The sequence below is a fragment of the Staurois parvus genome, unplaced genomic scaffold (assembly GCF_062004578.1).
Source record: "Staurois parvus isolate SC_StPar_1 unplaced genomic scaffold, SC_StPar_1.0 ptg000043l, whole genome shotgun sequence".
NCBI classification, from domain to species: domain Eukaryota; kingdom Metazoa; phylum Chordata; class Amphibia; order Anura; family Ranidae; genus Staurois; species Staurois parvus.
The window spans coordinates 1,314,209-1,340,493 of record NW_028317839.1 but is presented as its reverse complement, the minus strand read 5'-3'; the positions used below and the strand labels follow the sequence as shown (position 1 = coordinate 1,340,493).

Genomic DNA, 26,285 nt, shown 5'->3' with positions numbered 1-26,285 from the left:
TAACCTGCAGCTCTCCAGCTGTTGCAGGACTACAAGTTCCATCATACCTCTGCAAGCCATAGCTGTCAGTTTTGTAATGTTGCAATGCCTCATGGGAAATGTAGTTCCACAACAGCTAGAGAGCCGCAGGTTGCTTACCCCTGGCCTAGGCGATCAGAAACAGAAGTTGTCCTCCTACCCTCCCTCCCCGAAGTCTTGTGGGACACGTGACAGGTCCCAGAAGACTACGGGACCATTCAAGAAGTACAGCGCTACTTGCGCATGCACAACGGGCACCCGGATGTAAAGCCGCAAGCTGTCACAGCCGGGTGCCCACACTGAAGATGCCGGCGTCTGGAATACAGAACAGCCAGGGAAATGGGCTGCGGTGGGGCAACGCAGGATGGTGGGACAGGTGAGGGGCTGTTTTTTTAAAAAGTCAACAGCTACAGTTTTTGTAGCTGCTGACTTTTATTTTTTTACAGAGTGGAACTCCGCTTTAAGTATTGATGCTTGCAAAAGGAAAAATAGAGACCAGCATGGAAGTCTCACCACACATGGCTGGTGGACGTAAAGACATCACTGCTAGCTCCACCCAATGTGTTTCGGCATAACAGACGTCAGGTGACCATGGTTTAACACTTTATTGTGATTTACACTTTACTCCACAATTTGTGTCACTCAGTTATTATATTCTCCAGGACTTCTCCAGAGCTTCCCCCATCCTCTGGAGCTCTCTACCCCAATTTATCAGACTATTGCCCACTCTGCTCACTTTTAGGCTATCTCTGAAAACCTATCTCTTCAGGGAAGCCTATCCCGCCCTCAGCTAATAATAGAATCTTCTACTCCTCCAACCAGTCCATCCCTCACAGTTACCTTTTGTACCACTAGCCCCTCCCTCCTAGATTGTAAGCTCCAAGGAGCAGGGCCCTCCTAACCCTCTTGTATTGTTACTGTATTGTCTCCTGTTATATTGTAAAGCGCTGAGCAAACTGTTGGCGCTATATAAATCATGTATTATAATAATAATCATTCTCTATTGAATTATTTTTAAAGAGATGGTGCACCTGTATTTGCAATTGTTTTCTGTCACTAGTAAAGATGTTTGTTTTCTAATTGTTCCCTAACTGCATATTGATCAGCTTATGGTAGTACCTAACAGTTCACTCCCTCTATATAGAGGCTGACTTGCTACATTTTATGTTAAAGCTTCCTATAAAATGCAAAAGTATTTCAGAGTATTTAGGATGGTTGTTAGCCTACATTTTCAGAACTCTTTCATTCTGTTTTTGTTGCTTAGCAAGTGCATTTGGTGGTAAATACCCCGGAATACCTAAAATCCATTCATTCTAGGACAGCTCTATGTCAGGATGACCGGTTTATCTGCCAAGAAGGCACAGCCCAGTTCCATATTCCCTTGAGATGGTCTTTTTCACCCACATCATTGTTGAGGAGAGCATTTCACCCACATCATCCTCTGTGAGGAGTGCATTGCAGAGTTTGTGGATCTCGTACATTTCCTTCTGGTTTGGAAACATGATCTCCTATATGGACAAAATGGTGACAGTGAGTGTATCGAATTTAATGACCCATGCTTATGACAACGGAGGAAATGTACTGGATTCACTATACAATTATTTTGGATCATACAGTGGCCAAGCATTTGCAGAATCTCGTTGCCATGACTACAGCTATTAGTTCAAAAAGTATTGACTGTTGTTAAGGCAACAGAGATCCCATTTTTACTGGCCCTTAGCAGATTGAGTTGACGGTTTAACAAAATACGAAGCAGTCTCTATTTACAATCATGACATTTTTGCTTTGTATTGGCAGGTCAAGTAATGTATTTCAATGGACAAACTAATTAAATTGCTAAACAAACTCCTTGCTGTAGAGCAGTTCATTTTGGCTCAGCTGAAATTGAGTCTTCCCTTTTTTAAGAAAAAAAATGTTGGATTACTATCATCTAGTAGTCTTTTCTAAGATCCTATCTACGTTTTCTCCAAACTACTTTCTCCACTGCTTAAAAAGTAAAGGTTATAGTGACTTGTGCATTAATGTTACTGTGATGGAAGTATCTTGTAATGATTTTTTTAATCTGTTGGCACTCATGGGATTTAAAGTAAAGAAATATATTTTATCCATACGTTGTTGTTTAGAAAATGCATAAGAGCTCTTCAGCATAGCAGTAAATCGTTTTTGATGCCTCTGAGTGTTGTCTTCAAGGTGGATAACTGAAATGTCAAATTCAGTGTCCTGTAAACTCTAAAAGCCAGAACGTACTTTCAAAGTCTGGGAAAAAAAGTGCTTCTGTTGACATCAGTGAAAAAGCTTGAAACTTGAAATAGCCCAAGCAGAATATTGTATTCACATGGGCTACCTACATTTCTGATCTGGAAGTAGGTGAATATCATTTGAACTGGGTTCTTTCTTCACATTTTGCCTGGATTGTTTTGTGGCATTAACCTCAAGGCCTTCTTTACACTGGCACTAGAAACGGGCATTTGGGACACTTTTGTCACTACCCGAATGCCAAGCAAAGTGGAGCTATTCACATTTTGAAAAACATGTAGCGTTTTGTGTTGCTGTGCGGCAAAAACAAAGGTACATATCGAGTCTGCGAGGAGTTGAAGCTTGGCAACTCCTTCCATTCAAGTCTAAATGGAAATGTGCTTGTAGTATTTACAGCACCTGTGATAAATGTATCTAATATCAGGTGGAAAAAAACATTTCCCCCTTCATTAAAAAAAACAAAATTCACCTGTAGGGCATTTGTGGTGTGTCTAGGTTCACATATGTGCGGGCGGTGCCGCTTCAGATCCGCACAAAAATCAGTGCAGCCGCACCACCCACACAGAAGAATGCAGACCCATTGGCGGGTGCCATTAATTCTAATGGCACGCCGCCCGCATGGAAATCGAGGTTCCCGTGCGGGCTGCAGTTTCCAAAGAAGTGCAGGGATGTCCTCACTGTGTCCCCTGGGGCACGGAAGTCCATTCAAATGAACAGCTCTCACCACGCAAAACACGGACTGCAGGAACGCACATATGTGAACCAGGGGTTAATTTCCCTTAAATGTGTTTGAGTGTATCTGTGCACAAATATATCAACTGATAATGGTAACCCAACACACCTTCCCAAGTGTGTGAGAAATTGCAAGACAAAACGCATGGGAACAAAGTAAAAAAAAGGATCATGCATTTTTTTGCTGTGATTTGGATGTGGTAGGCAGCCCATTCAAATCAATGGGCCGTCCTCCTGCAACACATGGTAATGCCTGCAAAATGCTCAGCAAGGCATGTACCCTGGTGGATTGCACAGTTGTGAACTCAGCCTGAGTTAAATGCATATCATTTGAATAAAAATAACATATGCTATTATACAGTAGCTGTAGATAATGTAATGTTCTTTTTTATATTCTTGTCCTAATCAAGAAATATAATAGTAGAAAGATAGCATTCCTAACTTGTATGCCTTATACTCATGTAAAGCTTTCCCATCTCAACCTGATTGAATATTGTCTGTAAAGCGTTGATTGTAACTTAACTTTCTATGCATAACCAAAATTGTGTGTGTGTGTGTATATATATATATATATGTGTGTATATATATGTGTATATACACAGTGGGGATCGAAAGTTTGGGCACCCCAGCTAAAAATTTGTATTAATGTGCATAAAGAAGCCAAGGAAAGATGGAAAAATCTCCAAAAGGCATCAAATTACAGATTAGACATTCTTATAATATGTCAACAAAAGTTAGATTTATTTCCATCATTTACACTTTCAAAATAACAGAAAACAAAAAAAATGGCATCTGCAAAAGTTTGGGCACCCTGCAGAGTTAATATCTTGTACTGCCCCCTTTGGCAAGTATCACAGCTTGTAAACGCTTTTTGTAGCCAGCCAAGAGTCTTTCAATTCTTGTGTGAGGTATCTTTGCCCATTCTTCCTTACAAAATCTTCCAGTTCTTTGAGATTTCTGGGCTGTCTGTCACGCACTGCTCTTTTAAGGTCTATCCATAGATTTTCAATTATGTTGAGGTCAGGGGATTGTGAAGGCCATGGCAAAACCTTCAGTTTACGCCTCTTGATGTAATCCCCCGTGGATTTCGAGGTGTGTTTAGGATCATTATCCATTTGTAGAAGCCATCCTCTCTTTAACTTCAGCTTTTTCACAGATGGCATCAAGTTACCATCCAAAATTTGCTGAAATTTTATTGAATCCATTTTTCCTTCTACTCGTGAGATGTTCCCTGTGCCACTGGCTGCAACACAACCCCAAAGCATGATTGATCCAACCCCATGCTTAACAGTTGGACAGAGTTTCTTTTCATTAAATTCTGTGCCCCTTCTTCTCCAAACGTACCTTTGCTCATTCCGGCCAAAAAGTTCAATTTTAACCTCATCGGTCCACAGAACTTGTTTCCAAAATGCATCAGGCTTGTCTATATGTTCATTTGCAATGTTCAAACGATATACAAAAAATAGTGAAGCGCTTGATAAATAAACATATATAAATATATATATTAAAGTGCCATCAGTGAATATAGGTGATAGGTATTAATAATTCCTTGTTAAACGCTGGAACATTAAACCCAATAATATATTTAAAATAATAAAAAACCAAACTGAATTCATAATATATATAAAAACGGTGATAATAACTAAACGAATAATCACACCAGTGTCAAATAATCTTATATCTCCAAGGGGTTCCTTATTCTCCTTCACTATTTAAATTGAAAGTGCTCATCAATAATTAAAGTGAACGTGTGTATACAAAAAAGCTTAATTTAAGTGCATATACAGAACATATATATATGTATAAATCATATATATATAAATAAAGTCCATGCAAGTGTAGCTTGTGATAGAACAGTGGTCTTCACTTCTAGTGCTCAAACACAAAATCCTCAAATGGCAGCAGTGCCTGCTCACCTCCCCGCACTGACCCTCAAGGGGCCAAAAGGCTACTGATCTCCTCTATGGCCAAACTTTTTTCCTCCTCCTCTCGGTAGCTCAGCAGGTGATCACAGGGTCTCCACTTCTCCTCCACTCATATGTTATATAGGACACAAAACAGAGCTTCCCATAGTATAATATTGTTTAATGTAAGCCACTTCTATTACATATCGGTTGTACTCACATTTGATTTCCTGGTTACAAAAGCCTTCCACCTCATGCCATAGGTGTATCTCATGAACACAGGGGGAAACCAATATGGCCGCTCCGTTCGGACATGCGTCCCACGTGACCGGAAGTGACGTAGTTCCAAACCGGATATGGTGTACCGACGCGTTGCGTCACGTGCGTCGTGACTTCATCAGGGTTAACGCCCACCAGTGACTGGATGCATTTAAATAGGATCCAGCCTAATCTCTCTACCCAATTGAAGGACGGGCTCCCGGCGGCCATTTTCCCGAAGCCCGCTATCTTCACTAAACAACACGGAGGAACATTAACATAATGTCCCCCTATGGGGAAAACCTCGATCTATGCCACTATTTTAGTCCGCGGTATATACAAATCTCTTTAATATATTAAAAACCACTTAATGCACATATGTAATTTTATTAAATAAACAGCAATTAAAAAATAATATATATAAACACTAAAAACGTAATATACAAAATATATATGTATATCCAAATACATATATTTCAACATCTTATTAGATTGCCCTTCTACATATAGGGCCATCTTAGGTTTTTAAATACCCTATATTCCAATTATATATCCCTCAAAAAAATTATTAAACCTCAATATTAGAAACATTTATTATTTTAACCCTTACCGGAAAACATCTCTACTGTATATAAGAAATCTCATATACAAAAACGGGGTCATGCAGATACACCTATAGCTTGAGTTTACAATAATCCTCATATTAATATATATATACCTCAAATTCATCCTTTTTATTATATCTCATAAGTTAAAAGACCATTAAACTAAACAACATATTAATACACTGATAACTAGAATAAACTCATAATGAATAAATATTTAACTAAACTATTTACCATTCCCGTCTAATTCTAACAATAGACCATTAATAAATTGCCAATATGTCAATAAATAAATATCCATTCATATCCGACTACCACCACTAGGGGCTTCCTAAAAGAATGTGAAAAAACTTAAAAGTTTAAAAGTCACTAATAAAACAATTTAAATCAAATTCCACATTGAGTCCAAAAGGTACCTGTGTATGCATATTGAAAATCCATCGGGATTCCGCCTGGCTCAAAGATTTAATCTTTGAGCCAGGCGGAAGTGATGGGGAAAAAAAAAAAATTTATAAACAAAGGGTATCCAAAACAAGAAATTGAAAGAAAGATTCATGAAGTCGGGAAATTGGAGAGGAATTCGTTAATATTGGACAAGAAGAAGGATGAGAATTTTGAAAGTCAGATGGCCATTGTGCTGGACTTTAATGTCCATTACAAAAAAATAGAACAAATATTCAGGAGGCACTGGTCAATTTTGAAATCTGATCCTGTGTTGAACCCAATATTAGATGATTGCCCAAAATTTATTTATAGAAGAGCTCCCACATTAAGGATGAGGTTAGTAAAGAGTGTGCTAGATCCACCTGATAGGAAGAAAAAATCCACTTTTTTGGATCAAATAGGTTTTTTCCCGTGCAGACAGTGTTATGGGTGCAGGGAAACGAGAGGAAAAAATACGAAACGTAAAACCTTTAAATGTAATGTTGATGGTATGGAGTTTAAAATCAAAGATTTTATTACTTGCCGTACAGAAGGTGTGGTTTATGGTTTGGAATGTGGCTGTGGCTATCAATATATAGGCAGAACAAAAAGACCACTCTGGAAACGCATTAGAGAACATGTCCAGAACATAAAAAATGGTTTCCCGAAACACAGTGTATCCAAACATTTTTTAAAAAAACATAATAAGGATCCTTCAAGTTTGAGGTTCTGGGGGATACAAAAATACACCAAGCACTGGAGAGGAAGTAATAGGATTAAATCTTTGAGCCAGGCGGAATCCCGATGGATTTTCAATATGCATACACAGGTACCTTTTGGACTCAATGTGGAATTTGATTTAAATTGTTTTATTAGTGACTTTTAAACTTTTAAGTTTTTTCACATTCTTTTAGGAAGCCCCTAGTGGTGGTAGTCGGATATGAATGGATATTTATTTATTGACATATTGGCAATTTATTAATGGTCTATTGTTAGAATTAGACGGGAATGGTAAATAGTTTAGTTAAATATTTATTCATTATGAGTTTATTCTAGTTATCAGTGTATTAATATGTTGTTTAGTTTAATGGTCTTTTAACTTATGAGATATAATAAAAAGGATGAATTTGAGGTATATATATATTAATATGAGGATTATTGTAAACTCAAGCTATAGGTGTATCTGCATGACCCCGTTTTTGTATATGAGATTTCTTATATACAGTAGAGATGTTTTCCGGTAAGGGTTAAAATAATAAATGTTTCTAATATTGAGGTTTAATAATTTTTTTGAGGGATATATAATTGGAATATAGGGTATTTAAAAACCTAAGATGGCCCTATATGTAGAAGGGCAATCTAATAAGATGTTGAAATATATGTATTTGGATATACATATATATTTTGTATATTACGTTTTTAGTGTTTATATATATTATTTTTTAATTGCTGTTTATTTAATAAAATTACATATGTGCATTAAGTGGTTTTTAATATATTAAAGAGATTTGTATATACCGCGGACTAAAATAGTGGCATAGATCGAGGTTTTCCCCATAGGGGGACATTATGTTAATGTTCCTCCGTGTTGTTTAGTGAAGATAGCGGGCTTCGGGAAAATGGCCGCCGGGAGCCCGTCCTTCAATTGGGTAGAGAGATTAGGCTGGATCCTATTTAAATGCATCCAGTCACTGGTGGGCGTTAACCCTGATGAAGTCACGACGCACGTGACGCAACGCGTCGGTACGCCATATCCGGTTTGGAACTACGTCACTTCCGGTCACGTGGGACGCATGTCCGAACGGAGCGGCCATATTGGTTTCCCCCTGTGTTCATGAGATACACCTATGGCATGAGGTGGAAGGCTTTTGTAACCAGGAAATCAAATGTGAGTACAACCGATATGTAATAGAAGTGGCTTACATTAAACAATATTATACTATGGGAAGCTCTGTTTTGTGTCCTATATAACATATGAGTGGAGGAGAAGTGGAGACCCTGTGATCACCTTCTGAGCTACCGAGAGGAGGAGGAAAAAAGTTTGGCCATAGAGGAGATCAGTAGCCTTTTGGCCCCTTGAGGGTCAGTGCGGGGAGGTGAGCAGGCACTGCTGCCATTTGAGGATTTTGTGTTTGAGCACTAGAAGTGAAGACCACTGTTCTATCACAAGCTACACTTGCATGGACTTTATTTATATATATATGATTTATACATATATATATGTTCTGTATATGCACTTAAATTAAGCTTTTTTGTATACACACGTTCACTTTAATTATTGATGAGCACTTTCAATTTAAATAGTGAAGGAGAATAAGGAACCCCTTGGAGATATAAGATTATTTGACACTGGTGTGATTATTCGTTTAGTTATTATCACCGTTTTTATATATATTATGAATTCAGTTTGGTTTTTTATTATTTTAAATATATTATTGGGTTTAATGTTCCAGCGTTTAACAAGGAATTATTAATACCTATCACCTATATTCACTGATGGCACTTTAATATATATATTTATATATGTTTATTTATCAAGCGCTTCACTATTTTTTGTATATATTTGGTTACTTTATGGTTAAGGTAGAGTGACAGCAGCTGTTGAGATAGGGACCTTGCCTGTATTGAGCGCAGGAGGATACTTGTAATAATGTTCAAACGATGATTTTTGTGGTGAGGACGTAGAAGAGGTTTTCTTCTGATGACTCTTCCATGAAGACCATATTTGTACAAGTATCTCTTTATAGTGGAATAGTGTACCACAACTCCAGTGTCTGCCAGATCTTTCTGGAGGGATCGTGCAGTCAAACGTGGGTTTTGAATTGTTTTTCTCACAATCCTGCGAGCTGTTCTGTCTGATATTTTTCTTGGTCTTCCAGATCTTGCTTTACCTTCCACTGTTCCTGATGACTGCCATTTCTTAATTACATTCCGAACAGAGGATATTGACATCTGAAAACGCTTTGCTATCTTCTTATAGCCTTCTCCCGCTTTGTGAGCGTCAACTATTTTCAGTTTCAGTTTTCTAGACAACTGCTTAGAAGAACCCATGGTGCTGATTGTTGGGGCAAGGTCAGATGAGTCTGGGCATTTAAAACCTTTGCGATTGACATCATCTGGTCTTCCCAGACGATGATTGAGAACAATCCATGACACTGGCAGGTCTCAGCTTTGCAAAGGGGGCAGTGCATGCTACAAATTCTGCAGGGTGCCCAAACTTTTGCAGACACCATTTTTTTGTTTTCTGTTATTTTGAAAGTGTAAATGATGGAAATAAAATCTAACTTTTGTTGATATATTATAAGAATGTCTAATCTGTAATTTGATGCCTTTTGGAGATTTTTCCGTCTTTCCTTGGCTTCTTTATGCACATTAATACAAATTTTTAGCTGGGGTGCCCAAACTTTCGATCCCCAGTGTGTGTATATGTGTGTATATGTATATAATATATATATATATATATATATATATATATATGTATATATATATATGTGTGTGTGTATATATATATATATATATATATATATATATGTATATATATATATGTGTGTGTGTATATATATATATATATATATATATATATATATATGTATATATATATACACACAGATTTTTTTTATAATTTTGCTCATGTGCTTATCCAAATTGAAACAAATGGAAATTATTTTTTAGGTCCTTCTCATTCAAAGATGATCCCTATAAAAATATAAAATCATTATTGAGGATTCGAACCAGTACCTGCCAGTTTCCATAATTGCTGTTCCTGTATTTTGGTATCTGACAGTGTTAAATCAGATTGGTAAAATTGCAGTGAAAGCGAGTGTTAGATCAAGTATGTAACTGTGTCTCTGCTAGATAATTATCTCTCTTTAACAACTTATTAGCCGCTTTGGTTGTTGATTACACCTTTTGGGTGACACCCATCAATAATGGATGGCATGCTAAATAGCTACTAACAGCTACTGAGTAGCAATACTTGAATCGCTGGGGAGTTGTTGCAAGTAATAGCCTAACAACTTCACAGCCTTAAAAGATGTAATTGCTTCTCTGTTTAGTGTGGTGTACCTTTTGTCTTTACAAGAGTAATGGCATAGATAAGGCATCCAGTAAAATCCTTGTGCAGTAAATGCAATAAAAGCTCTGCTGTAATCTGCTTTCATATATATATGTGTATATGGTACAACTATATTTTATACAAAAAGGAACCATTTCCTGTTTTTGAACGCTGTTGCACTTTGCCCTCATGTTTCATGCTGTAAGTCTCTCTTCCATTAACATATAGGGGTTGATTTACTAAGTGTAGAGTGCAAAATCTGGTGCAGCTTCCATATATATATATATATATTTTTTTTTTGTCAAAGCTTAACTGAACAAGCTGATGGCTGTCATGCACAGCTGCACCAGATGTTGTACTCAACAGTTTTTTTTAATCAACCCCACACTGTATAACTAAATGTAAAATTATGTAAAATGTACTATGTACACTAATCTAAGAATTGTAAAGATGAAAAAATCTTAACGGTTTTAAAAATGGCAAATATAAAAATGGCAAAGTTAAAAACAAAGTGCTCACACTATTTCTAGATTGCGTATAGTCTACACAGACTTTGCATAAATTCTCTGCTTATAAATACACTTCATTTGCCTTTCTAACTACACCTTGTTACTATGCTCCTGACCTTCATGAAATAAAATGTAATCATATATGTAAACCCTATGAAAAAAATTTCATATTTGTTTTAACAATATTAAAATTGCACTCTGAAAAAACAAAAAATAAACAAAAACTAATTAAATGTAATCCTAAATAGTCCCAAACGTTATTGGCTTGCTTTGGGTATACCACATTTCTTTGCAAACTCAGATATTCAGCTGTAAACGTAGTGGTGACATCATCACTGTGCTGCACATAGCCTATACAGAGATCAGAACTGTGGGTGGGTCCCAACATGTCTACCCACTACAGGCTGCCTGCAGAAATCTTCAGGTGCCAGATTCAAGACCAGTCACTCAGTACTAGGAGAGGAAGAAGCACTGACAGGTCCTTACTACAGGAAAGTTTTGCACAGCCATAGAGTACAGAAATGTTTTCCTGATGCGTTCAAAGCAATGCAACAATGTGAACCTGACCTAAAGGTACCACTTCTTTCATGTATCTACTACGCTATTTTCTGGGGGGTTTTTTTTGTTTTGTTTTCTAAGCCCTGTACCAGGGTATATACAGAAATAGAAGTTCCCCAAACTAATAAATAAAAATGAAGGACGGAGCAAGTTTATGTGCACAAATTGATGTATTTAATTCAAATGCATTTATACAAATGTGTGTAAATGAAGTGTTTTAAAAGAAAGTTTTTGATTTCATTTGCTTGTCAATTGTACAGTCTCCTCTCCTGTGCTGAAATTGCTTGCTCTGATTTCACTCTACAAGATGTGACAATTTAATTCCTGGAATTAAAAAATTTAAATTACCTGCATTCTTCAATAGATCAGATGGAATTTGAAGACCGTGTTCTTTCTGATCTTCTGTCAAGATTTAAGGCATCAGCTTTCTGGAAATCTTTCTCATTCCTAAATCCGTCAGTAGAGTCTGTTGCACTGTTTCCCTGTTCATGTTCATTACTTCTGCTGTCTTTCTCACACTCCGTCTTTGATCTGAGCATAGGAGGGTTCACACTCTGTCCACATCTTTTGTGCTACTGGCTACCCACTTCTTCCCGACCCTTCTTAAACCACCTATGCCTTTCAAAAACCCTTGATTCCTTCTTGGAATGCTCACCTTTAAGCCTGTTGTAAAAGAGCTAAAGTTTCACTCACACATTTGCCAAATCTCACACAACATTTGATGTTGATGAGCTTCTCCAGATTCCTGCCACTCATTTTCCACCAACAGGGCTATGCACACACATGTTGTTTCTTCTACAACTCCGTAAAGACTAAGTAAACTGGTCTGCGACCCAGGCGAGTGCTAGTTAGAATATGTCAGAACACAAAAGTAACATTTTAACTGGTACAAGCATCTGCCTGTGTTTTGTTAGCCTGTGACTCTATCTCTCCTCTTTAGAAAATTGCCATGTGACAATGCCTTTACTTTGCCTCCATAGCTTTTTTCAGCCACTGAAGACTCTGGCCAAATGCTTAAAGTGGTAGTAAACTCGTTGAACAAAAACATACAAAAGTTTCCTGCTGCAAAAGAATAGCATAATATGCTAGTATTCATCACATACTAGCACATTATGAAAGACTTGCCTTAGAACGAAGCTCTCCAGCGGCTCGCTGTCACTGCTGACAGGGCTTTCATCTTCACCCGGGTTCCTGGGCTGCAGCTGCTTAAATGGCCGAGTTGCTGATGACGTCACTCCCGCGCATGCATGTAGGAGTTTCAGCCACAGCTGTGAGGAATGGCATGGGTATGCCGTTCCTTCAGAGCACATGTGCTGGTGACATCACCGGTTGCTGCTTTGTAGAATATCTCCTAAATGGGGAAGGTTTAGGAAATATTAATTTGACCTATAGGTAAGCTTTATTATAAGCCTGCCTGAAGGTAACAATATAAAACAAGTGTTTACTACCACATTAACGCCTAAAATTGTATGCCTAGTACATGTGTGCAAAAATGGACATCTGATAATTTGATTTAATAATCATTGTGATTTTGTTGTTCCTCGGGTTCGTCTTTTACATCATAGATCTTGATATTTAAATGACGAGTGCTTTTGCTGATATCTTATTTTTTGCTTTGCAGTGCGCCTCCATGACAGTATTTCAGAAGAAGGCTTTCATTATCTTGTTTTTGACCTGTAAGTACTTCCTTTTGATTTTTACAAAACAAATTGAGTTTTAAAGTTATGTATATAATGTGCAAATGTCCCATCTCCCAGTGATTGTCCTACTTTAAACCCCACATCAACTTCCCCAGTAAGGTCAAAGACAGGTGTGCTCATTTTACCACTTGGCTGTCCATGTTTAAAGCCATATTTGAAGCCTGTACAACATGTGTGTGGATTGGTTGTTTAGGTTGTAGCAGTTTGAAGATACCTGCCTCAGACCATATGGAAAACTCCTGGAGGTATAATGTGAACCTATGTCACGTTTATATTAATCTGTGGGCCCTTTGTAAAGATCTCTCTTCTAGAGACCCACTGTGGAAGTTTCCCTTCACTTCCTATTATTGAGGCACCATGGGAAATGGGTGGAAATCCTACAAGCACATTAGACTTAATGGCACAGGGTAAACCGCAATACGCTAAGTGCAATAACCTATCAGAATCCATCTTCACCTAGCATGAACATTTTTCTGTATACTACAATTCTATCATAATATTAGTTTCTCTGGGTAAATGCTGTTAGTTTTGTGTTAAGTAAAACAATTTGTCATAATTCCTGATAAAGCTTTTGCTAACAGGCCAGGTTCATTATATCTCAGAACATAAAGCTCTCAGACAAAAGCATAATTAAAGGTGTCAAAATTCAGATTGCATTGTTCTTTGGTAAACCATGTTCTCCTGTAAATAAATCACTTTCTCCTCATAACCTCCTTCTGTCAGTTTTATATTTATGTAATCAGACCAAGTTATTAATTTTCATTTGTTCATGACTGCATTGTGGATACGTTCTTACAGTGCACACATCTCATTTATTTGTATTATAATTGATAGAGTAGCATTTTAAGAATCTCAGATACAATGCAAGTGTGCGGTTATTACTAAAATAGAACAGTTTGCATGAGTTACTAGCTTAGTGATAAATATATGTTTTAGTCATTTTGTGTGTGGACTGCAAGCAGGTCCTGCAAATTCCTACATTTTTACATATAATGATGAGAATTTATTAAGATTGGAGCAGCTGTGAATGCCAACCAATCAGCTTCTATCTTTCCATCTCAATCCAGCGATGTGCACGAGAGCAGAGGCTCTTGTAGTCCTCCCTCTCCTCATTGGCTGGGAGAGCAGCGGGTTTCATTGGCTGTCAACCAGTGAAGAGGTGAGCCTCGCTCTGTGTGCCTTATAGACACTCGGCTAGCACGCATGAGTGTCCCCAGAGCAAACAGCTTGCTATGGGAGCATTCCACAAGTGGGAGAAGCGCCAGCGAGGGACTCAAGAAGAGGAGGATTGTGACTGCTCTGTGCAAAACCATTGCACAGAGCAGGTAAGTATAACATGTTTATTATTTTTCAAAAATAAAAGACTAGTCTTCACAGTCGCTTTAACTGAACAAGCTAAAGTTGAAATCTGGTTGGTTACTATGCACAGCTGCTCCAATTTTAGCAAATTTCCCCTTATGTATGTAAGAAAGCTTTACATAGGGACATAGGAATTTGGGGTTAAAACACATAATCGTACCCACACAACATCTCCCTTGTCTTCCCTGAGGTCAGTTGCTCCTATAAATGATGGCACATACTTTTGACATCTTTCCCATATTACATTTTGTCTGAAAAGCCTCTTGCTAAATTGTATCAGTTATGTTTTGCCCCAAGCCATTAAAATCTTGTTACAGAGTAATTCCTATTGTTAGAAATATGCAGACACTTGCAAATCTATTGCAGTTTACTAATTGAATATATAATTGGTTGCACAGCCATGTTGGGGGAGGTCAAACATAAAAACATAAAAAAATTGAATACAAAAATTAAAAATATTTACAAAAAAATAGCTTTTTTACCTGTGGAGGAGGGATTACAGCAGTGAACAATGTTCTTTTTGGGTGGAGGTCCGCTTTAAGGTTTATATAGGTGGAGCAGTGCAAAATCATAGTGATAGCTTCACCATTGTCACCTGCTGCCAGAAAACCGAGGATCACCAATATGGGTCCAAAAGTTTTAATGAACGATCACATAGTTACAGCAAGGCAACAGTTCGGAGTCTCGCAGGACCCCTTCATCAGGCATGTGACGAGGGGCGCTTCGAGATTCCGAAACATTGCCTTGCTGTAACTATGTGATCGTTCATTAAAACTTTTGGACCCATATTGGTGATCCTCGGTGTGCTGGTGACATTTTCCCTTGCTGATTCTGTTCGGTTCCAGCCGACATTCACTGCAGCACCCACTTATACACACAGCCATTTTTATTGCAGGAACGTGTGCGTTTGGATTGTACACTTGCATGCTGCCAGAAAAGTCTCCTTTCTGGCCGGGTTCACATGGAATGTTGACATGCATTCCCCATAGAGGGCCGTCTTTTCCTGGCATGGGGAGGTACAGGTGTTGCATGCATCCCGGTGCCGATGTCCTATTGATGTCTGTTGGGATTTGCGGCTGCACAGACAAATCTGCTGTCTTCCAGCATGGCATGCGAGTGTGCGTACCCAAACGTACCCTGTGTACGGTCATGGACCTGCATCCACCCATAGGTCATATTGGAACAATGCGGCTGTGTCTGTGCAGCTGTGTGTCTTAATAGAGAAAAATGGGAAGCTGGCACGGGGATGCATGCATCACCTGTGCATCCCCATGATGGGAAAAGATGGCCCTGTGAATGGGGCCTCTCTCTGGACCCCCTCCTCCCCATATCCATTATTAAGCCTTCTTATGTTGTTTCTACAGCATAATATATATGTATTTGCATTGATGGAATTATGGCAGAGAATGAAAAAAACTGCCTACAATTTTTCCTGAAATAATAAAAATGTAAACCCTTTGATGCTTACAGAAAAAGAACAAGAGTGATTTCTACCTTCCCTGCTTCTGATGGGATACATTATGTTTGTTTGTCTGCTGGGAAATGTTAAGGGTCCCTCCTGGGCAGTTAATGCCTAGACTGACTCACTGTGCCTGCTATCCGTCAGTTGGCAGTTCCGAAGAACGGCTCTTAGCACAGTACCGCTTGACCCTTCATGGCTCGCTCTTGTAGAGAGAGAAAATGCTCAGCCACAGGCTGCCCTATGGCACTCTGCTTTGCTTTGCTGTTTGGTTATATATTTCTTTTTTTTCACCCATTTTTCAGCAGTCTTTGTATATGTCTGTCTTTTTCAGGGTCACAGGTGGAGAGCTGTTTGAAGACATTGTAGCGAGAGAATACTACAGTGAGGCAGATGCCAGGTGAGGATAAATCCTTCACATTCTGAAGTCTGAGAAGCCATTTCTCTGGCGTCTTCCTGCTTTTCAAGGGAAAATCATTTGCCTCAGAGGCATGCCTATGGAAAATAAGCACTCACTGTCATTATTGTTACTCTGTGAGCTCGTTTGTTGCAGTGACATTAACAATCCTATGAGGAATGAGTCTGTGGAGTGTTCTCTCATTCTCGGGGATAAGAATGCATACATCCTTCACTGGGCGTCAGTTATTGTCATGCTATGGTGTACCTGTCATTACAGCATTGGCGGCCTTCACAGCAGGGGTGTACTGGTGGTAGAGAGGCACTAAATGGGTGGGTGGGGGTATATTTTTGCCATGTATATAGCCGTTGGTATCAAGCGATTCCTAAGAAATTAAATGTGCTGTCAATGCAGGTAGTGTGTGTTGTAGTGTGCTCTTAAGTATCCAAAGAGATTACAAAATTGATTGCTTTTAGAAAAGCGCATCTGTATAAATATTCAGATCTGATTGAGGCTACTAGTAGATACAATCATTTTATATCCTTAACCACTTGCCCTCCATAGGATTTACCCCCCTTCCTGACAAGGCCATTTTTTGTAGTAATACGGTGCTGCGTTACTTTAACTGACAATTGCACGGTCATGCAACGCTGCACCCAAATTAAAATTATGTCCTTTTTTTTTCCTACACAAATGGGGTGGTATTTGATTGCCTCTGTGTTTTTTATGTTTTGTGCTATAACGAAAAAAAGACTGACAATTTTGAAAAAAAAACAAACCATGTTTTTGATTTTTTGCTATAAAACATGTCCAATAAAAAAGTTAAAAAAATGAAATTTCGTCATAAATTTGGGCTACATGTCTTTGCTGGAAAAAAAATGCCAATACATGTAAATTAATTGGTTTATGTCATAGTCTACAAATGGCAGTGTATATATACTGGAATTTAATTTTTTTTTCCTTGCATACTAGTAATGGTAGCGATCAGCGACTTATAGCAGGACTGCGGCAGGCATTGTGACACTGGGGGGGAACTAACTGCCACTGACAGCCCCAGTGACACTAATACAGTGATCAGTGCTAATAAAAAGCACTGACACTGTACTAATGACACTGGGCAGGAAGGGGATTAACATCTGGGGGAATTCAAAGGGTTAACTGTGTTCTGTGTGTGTTTTACTGTGTGCTGTGTTTTACTGTGTACGCATGCTGCTTTGTATTGCTATGCAGAGCAATACAAAGCAGTGTGCTGGAGCTGACGGGAGAGATCTGTATTGTTTACATACAGACCTCTTCCTCGTTAGTGTTCCTCAGTGATCGCTGGGTGCTGGTGATCGATAGCTGTAGCCACCAATAGCGGCGCGGGTAGGGCGCGCACGTCCCCTACCTGGAAATACAAAATGTAAATATTTTGCGCAGCCCTGCCGCCCTGTAGCTGTAGTTCTGCTATAGCGTGGTCGGGAAGCAGTTAAAGTGGGTTTTAAACCCTTCCGTATACCTAGTGAAGTGACTGGCCTCAGGTGATACACAGAGAAGAAACAAATCCTCTTATACAAGTTGTATCTGTTTATCTACAGCCATCTTTCCCCTACATCCATTCATAGTGCAGAATTTACACAGGGAGCTGAAGAGTTCTGAGAGATGATTGGAGGGAACACCCTTCCTCCTCCATACTGTTCACAGGAACACAGCTGAAGCTGTCAGTCTAATGGAGGTCTCTCCCCCGTCATCATTTTTCTCTTGGTGTCAGGAGCTCATCAGAAGTGACTCATGCTTATTGCAGAGGAATGAGGCAGAAGACAGAAATAACACTTAGTGCTCTGAATTGAGACACAGTATAGAGGGATATGCTTTATTCATTTTTCATGGCTGTGGTTTACAACTACTTTAAGTGATATACTTTTTATTGGTTAATGATTAGAGAGAGTTATTAGAGATCCAAGCTTTAGTAAACCCTTAAGTCCTGTTTTCAGGCGGATTTTGAAACCCACATAGTCATACACATAGTTACAAGGAGGAGCAATGAAATATGTTCATTAGTAAAACAGAACTATTTTTAATGACACCCTTTAGGCTCAGCATGTCTAGAATATGCAGCTGTATCAAAGCATTGATGAATTTGCACTTCTGCATGGCATGGGGATATCCTCACTTGGCCCATCTAAAAGACTTTAAGGGTAACTCCACTTTTGTGGGCAAAAATGAGCAAATAAAGAAAAAAACTAATATAGTGTATATAATTGCCACACATATCATATTGTAGTTGAATGTTATTAAAAATGACTGTTGCTTTTCATTTTGCAGCGCTGTAATCTTCTGTAAAATTCAATGCAATATGGCTACTTGGAGGCATTCTGTACATAGATGGTGTACAGAAGCCCACAGCCCCCTCCCATCCCCTCCCAGAAATGTCATTTCCTCCTTGTGAGTTTGGTTTACTGATTTCTCAGAAGTCTGCACTAAGATACAAGGCAGATTTTGAGCATTGCCTGCAACAAAAATTGTATTTTTTTGGTGAGATGCTTCCAAAGGAAAATTACGTCTAAAGGGATGCAGACTCTGCCACTTTCCTGATTAGAGCCCTGCAAGTGCAGCAGCTGATTGATAATTATGAAATCACTCCTATACGGATTCACTGTACACATGGACACTGACAAACAGCAATATTTTCAGAATAAGAAAAGGTAGGAATATGCAACAAAGTTTGTTAAAACTGTAATTTTAAAGTCTGTAATTTACATCGATCACCCAGTGTTATGAGGCTTACAGGCTACAGAGATGCTAGTGCAGTGTATGTATAATTTTGTGTAAAAATAGACTTGCTCTTTAACCTCTTCACGCCAGCCGCACACAAATGTGTGGCCTCCTGGCATCTGGGCTTAGACGCCGAGCGGCCGCACATTTGCGGTCTAATTAAAAAAAAAAGTGCTGAGAGCGCGTGCTCCCAGCACACATGTCCAGTACTCACGGAAAGGTCCCGGTCTCCTCTTTCGATTGGGACATTTCGCGATCATGTGACCGCCGTGATGATGCGTCACGGCGGTCACATGATCCCTAAACCCCCCCTGTCCTGCCTCCTGGCTTCTGAAACTCAAAGGGCCGGGAGGAAGGGGTTAAAGGATATACAGCACAACCTGTAGATCAGTACAGAGATGGTTCTTAAAGCGGAGTTCCACTCAAAAGCAGAAGCTCTGCTTTTTTGCCTCCCCCCCTCCACCTTTTGGGGGGGAGTGGATACCTGGTTTTGACAGGTACCCGCTCTCATTTCCGGCTCAGTTCACCACGGCGAAGTGAACCAGAAGTTCGGCCCCCTCCCGCAGTCTCCTGGGAACACTTTCACAGGTCCCAGGAGACTGCCGGACCAGTTAGGAGGCACAGCACGACTCGCACATGTGCAGTGGGCACCAGGCTGTGAAGCCGCAAGCTGTCACAGCCTGGTGCCCACAGTTGAGATGCCGGCGCCATGGAGGGGAGAAGGGACACGTCGCTGGTGAGTACATCGATGGACTCTGAGACAAGTAAGTGTGTGTTTATTAAAAGTCAGCAGCTTCAGTTTTTGTAGCTGCTGACTCTTAATAAATACAAAAATGGCTGGAACTCCACTTTAAGATGGCCATTCATATTCAATTACAGTTGTACAATCTCTCTGCAGTTGTCTAAAAGTGAATGTGGTTTTGCTCTGTGAAAGTCTATGCACTCTTGAATTGAAAGCAAACATTTTTTGAAGTACTTTTGAACTGCATTTGTCACTTCATCGAATATGTAGATGAAAATGTTCTGTACATTTGTTCATACTAAAATCTACTAATGTATGGCCAGGGTAAGAAAGCTTACTATAGTCTATGGAGATGAAGACGGGGAGAAAACTGAGCAAATAATGCCGGAGCTTTGCGGGGTCTATTCTGCCTATAAAATTGATCTGATCACTGTTATTATCACCTATGTCAGGGGTGGGCAAACTTTTTGACTTGAGGGCCGCAATGGGTTCATATATTGGACCCGGGGGCCGGACCAAGAGTAGATGAATGATGTGTATGTGTCATCCATAGTAAGTATAGTAATATTCCCCCATAGTAAGCATAGTAATTCATCCCCCATATAGTAATTCGTCCCCCATATAGTAATTCGTCCCCCATAGTAATTCATCCCCCATATAGCAATTCATCCCCCATATAGCAATTCATCCCCCATATAGCAATTCATCCCCCATATAGTAATTCATCCCCCATAGTAATTCATCCCCCACATAGTAATTCATCCCCCACATAGTAATTCATCCCCCATATTAATTCATCCCCCATATTAATTCATCCCCCATATAGTAATTCATCCCCCATATAGTAAGTCCCCCATATAGTAAGTCCCCCATATAGTAATTCATCCCCCATATAGTAAGTCCCCCATATAGTAATTCATCCCCCATATAGTAAGTCCTCCATATAGTAATTCATTCCCCATATAGTAAGTCCTCCATATAGTAATTCATTCCCCATATAGTAAGTCCCCCATATAGTAATTCATTCCCCATATAGTAAGTCCTCCATATAGTAATTCATTCCCCATATAGTAAGTCCCCCATATAGTAATTCATTCCCCATATAGTAAGTCCTCCATATAGTAATTCATCCCCCATATAGTAAGTCCCCCATATAGTAATTCATTCCCCATATAGTAAGTCCTCCATATAGTAATTCATTCCCCATATAGTAAGTCCTCCATATAGTAATTCATCCCCCATATAGTAAGTCCCCCATATAGTAATTCATCCCCCATATAGTAAGTCCCCCATATAGTAATTCATCCCCCATATAGTAAGTCCCCCATATAGTAATTCATTCCCCATATAGTAAGTCCTCCATATAGTAATTCATCCCCCCATATAGTAAGTCCCCCATATAGTAATTCATCCCCCATATAGTAAGTCCTCCATATAGTAATTCATCCCCCATATAGTAAGTCCCCCATATAGTAATTCATCCCCCATATAGTAAGTCCCCCATATAGTAATTCATTCCCCATATAGTAAGTCCTCCATATAGTAAGTCCTCCATATAGTAATTCATCCCCCCATATAGTAATTCATCCCCCATATAGTAAGTCCCCCATATAGTAATTCATCCCCCATATAGTAAGTCCCCCATATAGTAATTCATTCCCCATATAGTAAGTCCCCCATATAGTAATTCATTCCCCATATAGTAAGTCTCCCATATAGTAATTCATTCCCCATATAGTAAGTCCTCCATATAGTAATTCATTCCCCATATAGTAAGTCCCCCCATATAGTAATTCATTCCCCATATAGTAAGTCCCCCATATAGTAAGTCCCCCATATAGTAATTCATTCCCCATATAGTAAGTCCCCCATATAGTAATTCATTCCCCATATAGTAAGTCCCCCCTGTGTCAATTCACTTACCTTTACTCCGCGCGTTCCTCTCGTATTCCCGCGCCGTTCTGGTCTTCAGGGAGGACTGTGAGAGAAGAGTTCGTCACGCTGCCCCGCCTACATCCTGGCTGCCCCGCCTACATCCTGACAGCTGCAGAGTCCTGACGCCCGAGAGGAGGGAGGGGGCGGCCATCCGAGAGGGGGGGGCGGCCATCCGAGAGGAGGGGAGAGGAGGAGAGGAGGCCGCCCGCCCGAGAGGAGGGAGGGGAGCGGGCGCCCGGCACACAGGAGCTGCGGCTTGCCGACCACTGGCCTTGCGGGAGCCTAGCTCCGCGGGCCGGATTAAAAGGTCCGCCGGGCCGTATACGGCCCGCGGGCCGTAGTTTGCCCATTGCTGACCTATGTAGTGAGAAGGATGACGGGATCCTATAGGGCAACTTTTTTTCTTTTTAGGACAGCCTCGGTCCCATTTTACCACTCCTAGTGTTAAAGGAAATCTGTATTGAGGAAATATGAAAATAGTAGTTCTCTGCTCGTCATACTGATCCGTTACATTCAGTGCTTTCACTAGGAACAGGTTTGCAGGTTAGGCATTCTGACTTTCCTGATGTGTATGGCTGTTCCAAGTCAGTGTCTCAGAAATGGTCGAAGCCATAGACAGCCAAGCAATGAGCATTCACAGCAATGACTGCCTCTATATTTATTTCAGTACAGTTTTTTTTTTTTTTAATTACACCTTTCAGGGACAGGCACATAATAAAATCAACACACATACAATACAGGAGAACTTGTGAAATCTGCTATGCAGTAACATGTAGGAAGGAAGTAATTGGACATGGTTATATATTTGCATGGATTTGGCATATGCTAAAACACTAACATATTTCTAAGCACACATACATACTGACTTTGCCAATAAAATACCATCTGGAAGCAAAAGCAAAATGTGCCTTTGGCTGCCAGCTTGTGAAATGCCTTGCATGTGTTTAGATTTGGATTTTTTTTATGTCCTTTTTATGAGGCTGCTCATAGCTAAAATTAGTCTCGCTATCCTCCCTGATTGCACTGTACATTGTCACTGGTCATGTTTTTTCTAGTAAGACATTTTTACGCCTCTTTCTTTGCATAGCTTTTCCAAATTTTAACATATATCCATGTCTGCAGCTGCATTGCATCGTCTTGCTTGTGCGTAGGTGTAACAGTGCAGCAAAAAAGATTGAAGTGGAGCTTCAGGCAAACGGCTAAATACAGAGTTGAAATACATGTATGTTTACTGTTTTTCCTGGGAAAGAATTTGGACGTTTTTCCAGCCGTTCTTGTAATTCACACATCTCTGCTAGTCAGCAAGATCTGTCTTTCTAGTATATGATTACTGGGTCAGCTCTGTGAGGCAACGAAGAAAGGAAATTGCCGAACGAGGGAGAGAAGTTGTTAAAGTAGAAGTTCCCCATTGAATTACTCTGTGAACATTAAACAGCCATATAACACATGTATCTTGATAAATGCATAGCATCATGTTTGACTTTTGTCCATGCTTCGGTTGTCCAGCAATCAACATTCAAAACTGACATTTGCCATTTACCAGCGACACCATGCAACTCATGGGAGTTGATTTACTAAAACTGGAGAGTGCAAAATATAGTGCAGCTCTGCATAGAAACTAGTCGGCTGCCTTTTTATGTCCAGTTTTAGTAAATCAACCCTGTGGTGTAGCCCCATTCCTGCCATTCCTGCTATCTATGTCTTTTGACAGCACCAGGACGTAGAGTAAGTGCTCCTCAGTTAAGCTTTGCAATCACAAAGGAAAGGTGGGGAAGAGGGGGTAAGTGCTGAGCGACACCATGAGATTGAGACATTGCTGGTAAATGACTATTTCCATTATTGCTTGAGCGGAGACAAAAGCATTCTGCATTTATCAAGGTGCATGCATTACCTGACTGTTTAATGTTTTTAATTCTGGGGTGAACCTCCACTTTAAGGTTTTTCACCAGTCTCATCTAATGTGGAAATGTTTATAGATCACAAGACTGACCGTACAGAATTTAAAATTCTGATATGTAAACTGGGAAACTTATGCAGCTATGTATTGCGTGGTTTGCTCAGTGTTTCATTTTTAATACATAACTGGCCAGAGTGGATGCATTTTACTAATACAAAAACTTGAATAAACAATACATATATTATATATTAAAACCTTTAATTTGGCATGTGAATTTATATCTCTATTATTTGCTGCCCCTCTTGAGAGTGTTGGCTTCATAAAATGTTTTTCTTCAGCACTCCGGCCACTATCACTTCTATTCTGAAAATTAGTTTTCATGTTTCTCCTCTCCCTCTGTAATAGGATAAACTTAGTAGGTGATTTTCAGAGTTTTTTTACATTAAATCCTGATGGTAAAAACAAGACTTCTGTGTACCATTAAAGAAACACATCAGGAGAGCTGCCGTTGCTGATTAGTTTTTGATGTTGAATGGTCCAAAGCTATCATTTTGTTCTTTGCCTTTCTACTTAGTTATTGAATTGAAGCAAACATACAGTATGCTTATAGCCTATAACTACTAAGGCTGCACATGTTGGCAGTACTTTATGCAAGATATCTATCTATTTGAATCACAATATTTTTTATTCTGTTTTTGAGATTCTGCTGTCTCCTTAGCATAACCCATTGGGCTCCGGGAATCCTTTTCTTTTTCAATAAATGTATAAATGTTTATTTGTAAAACCAATATTGCATGTAAGAAAATGATTAAAGTAATTGCAAAGCCTAGATTTTTTTTTTAAATTAAAACAACAAACATGTTATACTTACCTGCTCTGGGTAATTGTTTTGCACAAAGCATCCCCGAACCTCCTCTTCTCGGGTCCCCCACCAGCGCCCAGGCTCCTCCTTTTTTTCTTTGTACCCCATAGCAAGCCTCTTGCTATTGGGGCACACCTGCAGGCTCACTCCCCAGTTGCGTTGCCTGTGTCAATAGACACGCACAGCATGGCTGAGCCTGCTCCTTCATCAGAACATTTGATTGGCAGCAGCAGGAGCCAGTGTCTCCTGCTGCTGCCTGCGTCCCTGTGAGAAGAGGAAGAGAGGGGAGAGAAGATGAAGTTTTTTAATAATTAAAATAAACATGCTATACTTACCTGCTCTGTGTAATGGTTTTGCACAAAACATCCCCGAACCTCCTATTCTGGGGTCCCCCACCAGTGCCCAGGCTTCTCATCTTCTCTGTGTACCCCATACTCTTTGTACCCCATAGCAAGCCTCTTGCTATCGGGGCACACCTGCGGGCTCACTCCCGAGTTGCATTGCCTGTGTCAGTAGACACACACAGCATGGCTGGGCCTGCTCCTTCATTACAACATTTGATTGGCAGCAGCAGGAGCCAGTGTCTCCTGCTGCTGCCTGAGTCCCTGTGAGAAGAGGAAGAGAGGGGAGAGAAGACTAGATGTTTTTTTTTTTTTTTTTTTAATTAAAATAATACTTACCTGCTCTGTGTAATGGTTTTGCACAAAACATCCCCAAACCTCCTCTTCTGGGGGTCCCCCACCAGTACCCAGGCTCCTCCTCTTCTTTTTGTGCCCCATAGCAAGCCTCTTGCTATTGGGGCACACCTGTGGGCTCACTCCCCAGTTGCGCTGCCTGTGTAAATAGACACACACAGAGTGGCTGTGCCTGCTCCCTCATCACAACATTTGATTGGCAGGAACCAGTGTCTCCTGCTGTTGCCTGAGTCCCTGTGAGAAGAGGAAAAGAGGGGAGAGACGACTAGGGCTAGGCACAGCACTGGATGGCTGACAAAGCTTGAATAGGTGGGCCTGTTAACACCACCTGGCTCAAGTAGCTTCAACAAAAAAAATCAAAGGTGCTGGGTGGAAAACAGTTGGCTGAATGGTGACTGCATCCAATCAGATGCAGTAACTGTTTGGGCATTCAAAAAGCTGCAGGTACTTTGGCTGCCTGAATATAACAGCTGGCAGGGCAGAGTCCTCCATCCACGCTGTTCAGTATAATACTGTGAGAGAGAAATTAAAGTGTGTGTATAGCTAGCCTAATATTGACCACAAGTTTAGTGCACACTCACATTATTGCTTTGCGGTAGCATGTGGCATTTCAGCTACATGTGTTTGTGTGAGGTGGTGTCATTCATTCTGAATGGCACTCCACTGCACCTTGCCACCAGATGTGCATTGCAGCTCAGCGCAAAGCACTAATGTGTGCCATGGTACGCTGCCAGAATGGTACATACACCTTTTATGGTACTTTTTTGTGCATGAGGGAAATAGGCTGCCACAATCCATGTTAATGCACTGCAATGATATGAATGGGTCTTTAAAGCCTATATTTAGTCAAATATTTGAAAAAAAAAAAAAAACAGCACAAGGAATGTTATTTATAGTCATTGAGAAGTGTCCCTTTTGATTTGATTGCAGATTTAGTTGAAATCTTCAGTTTTCTGTTTCGCCCCTTACTGCTACACTGTCATTTTTTGGTGCCCCGGGGGTTACGAGCTGAGCAACCTGTAATATACATTTGTTAAGACCTGTCTGCTCATCTTCTCTATTCACAGAAGCTGTGGTATAGGGTTCATGAATGAAACATGATCTATAAATAAAGGATGGGCAGATGAATGAAAGCCCCCCCCCCCCCATAGATCACGCTTTCTTCATG

General features: G+C 39.9%; 1 protein-coding gene across 24 annotated transcripts in view; it reads left to right on the top strand.

The window, feature by feature from the left end:
• LOC149470465 (calcium/calmodulin-dependent protein kinase type II subunit gamma) overlaps positions 1-26,285 on the top strand; it is a 332,348-nt gene that overhangs the window by 204,504 nt on the left and 101,559 nt on the right. For all 24 annotated transcript variants that reach the window (XM_089663501.1, XM_089663475.1, XM_089663532.1 and 21 more), the window contains exons 4-5: positions 12,939-12,993; positions 16,170-16,235. In XM_089663501.1, the coding sequence (XP_089519627.1) occupies positions 12,939-12,993; positions 16,170-16,235 (121 nt within the window). The remainder of the gene's footprint in view (positions 1-12,938; positions 12,994-16,169; positions 16,236-26,285) is intronic.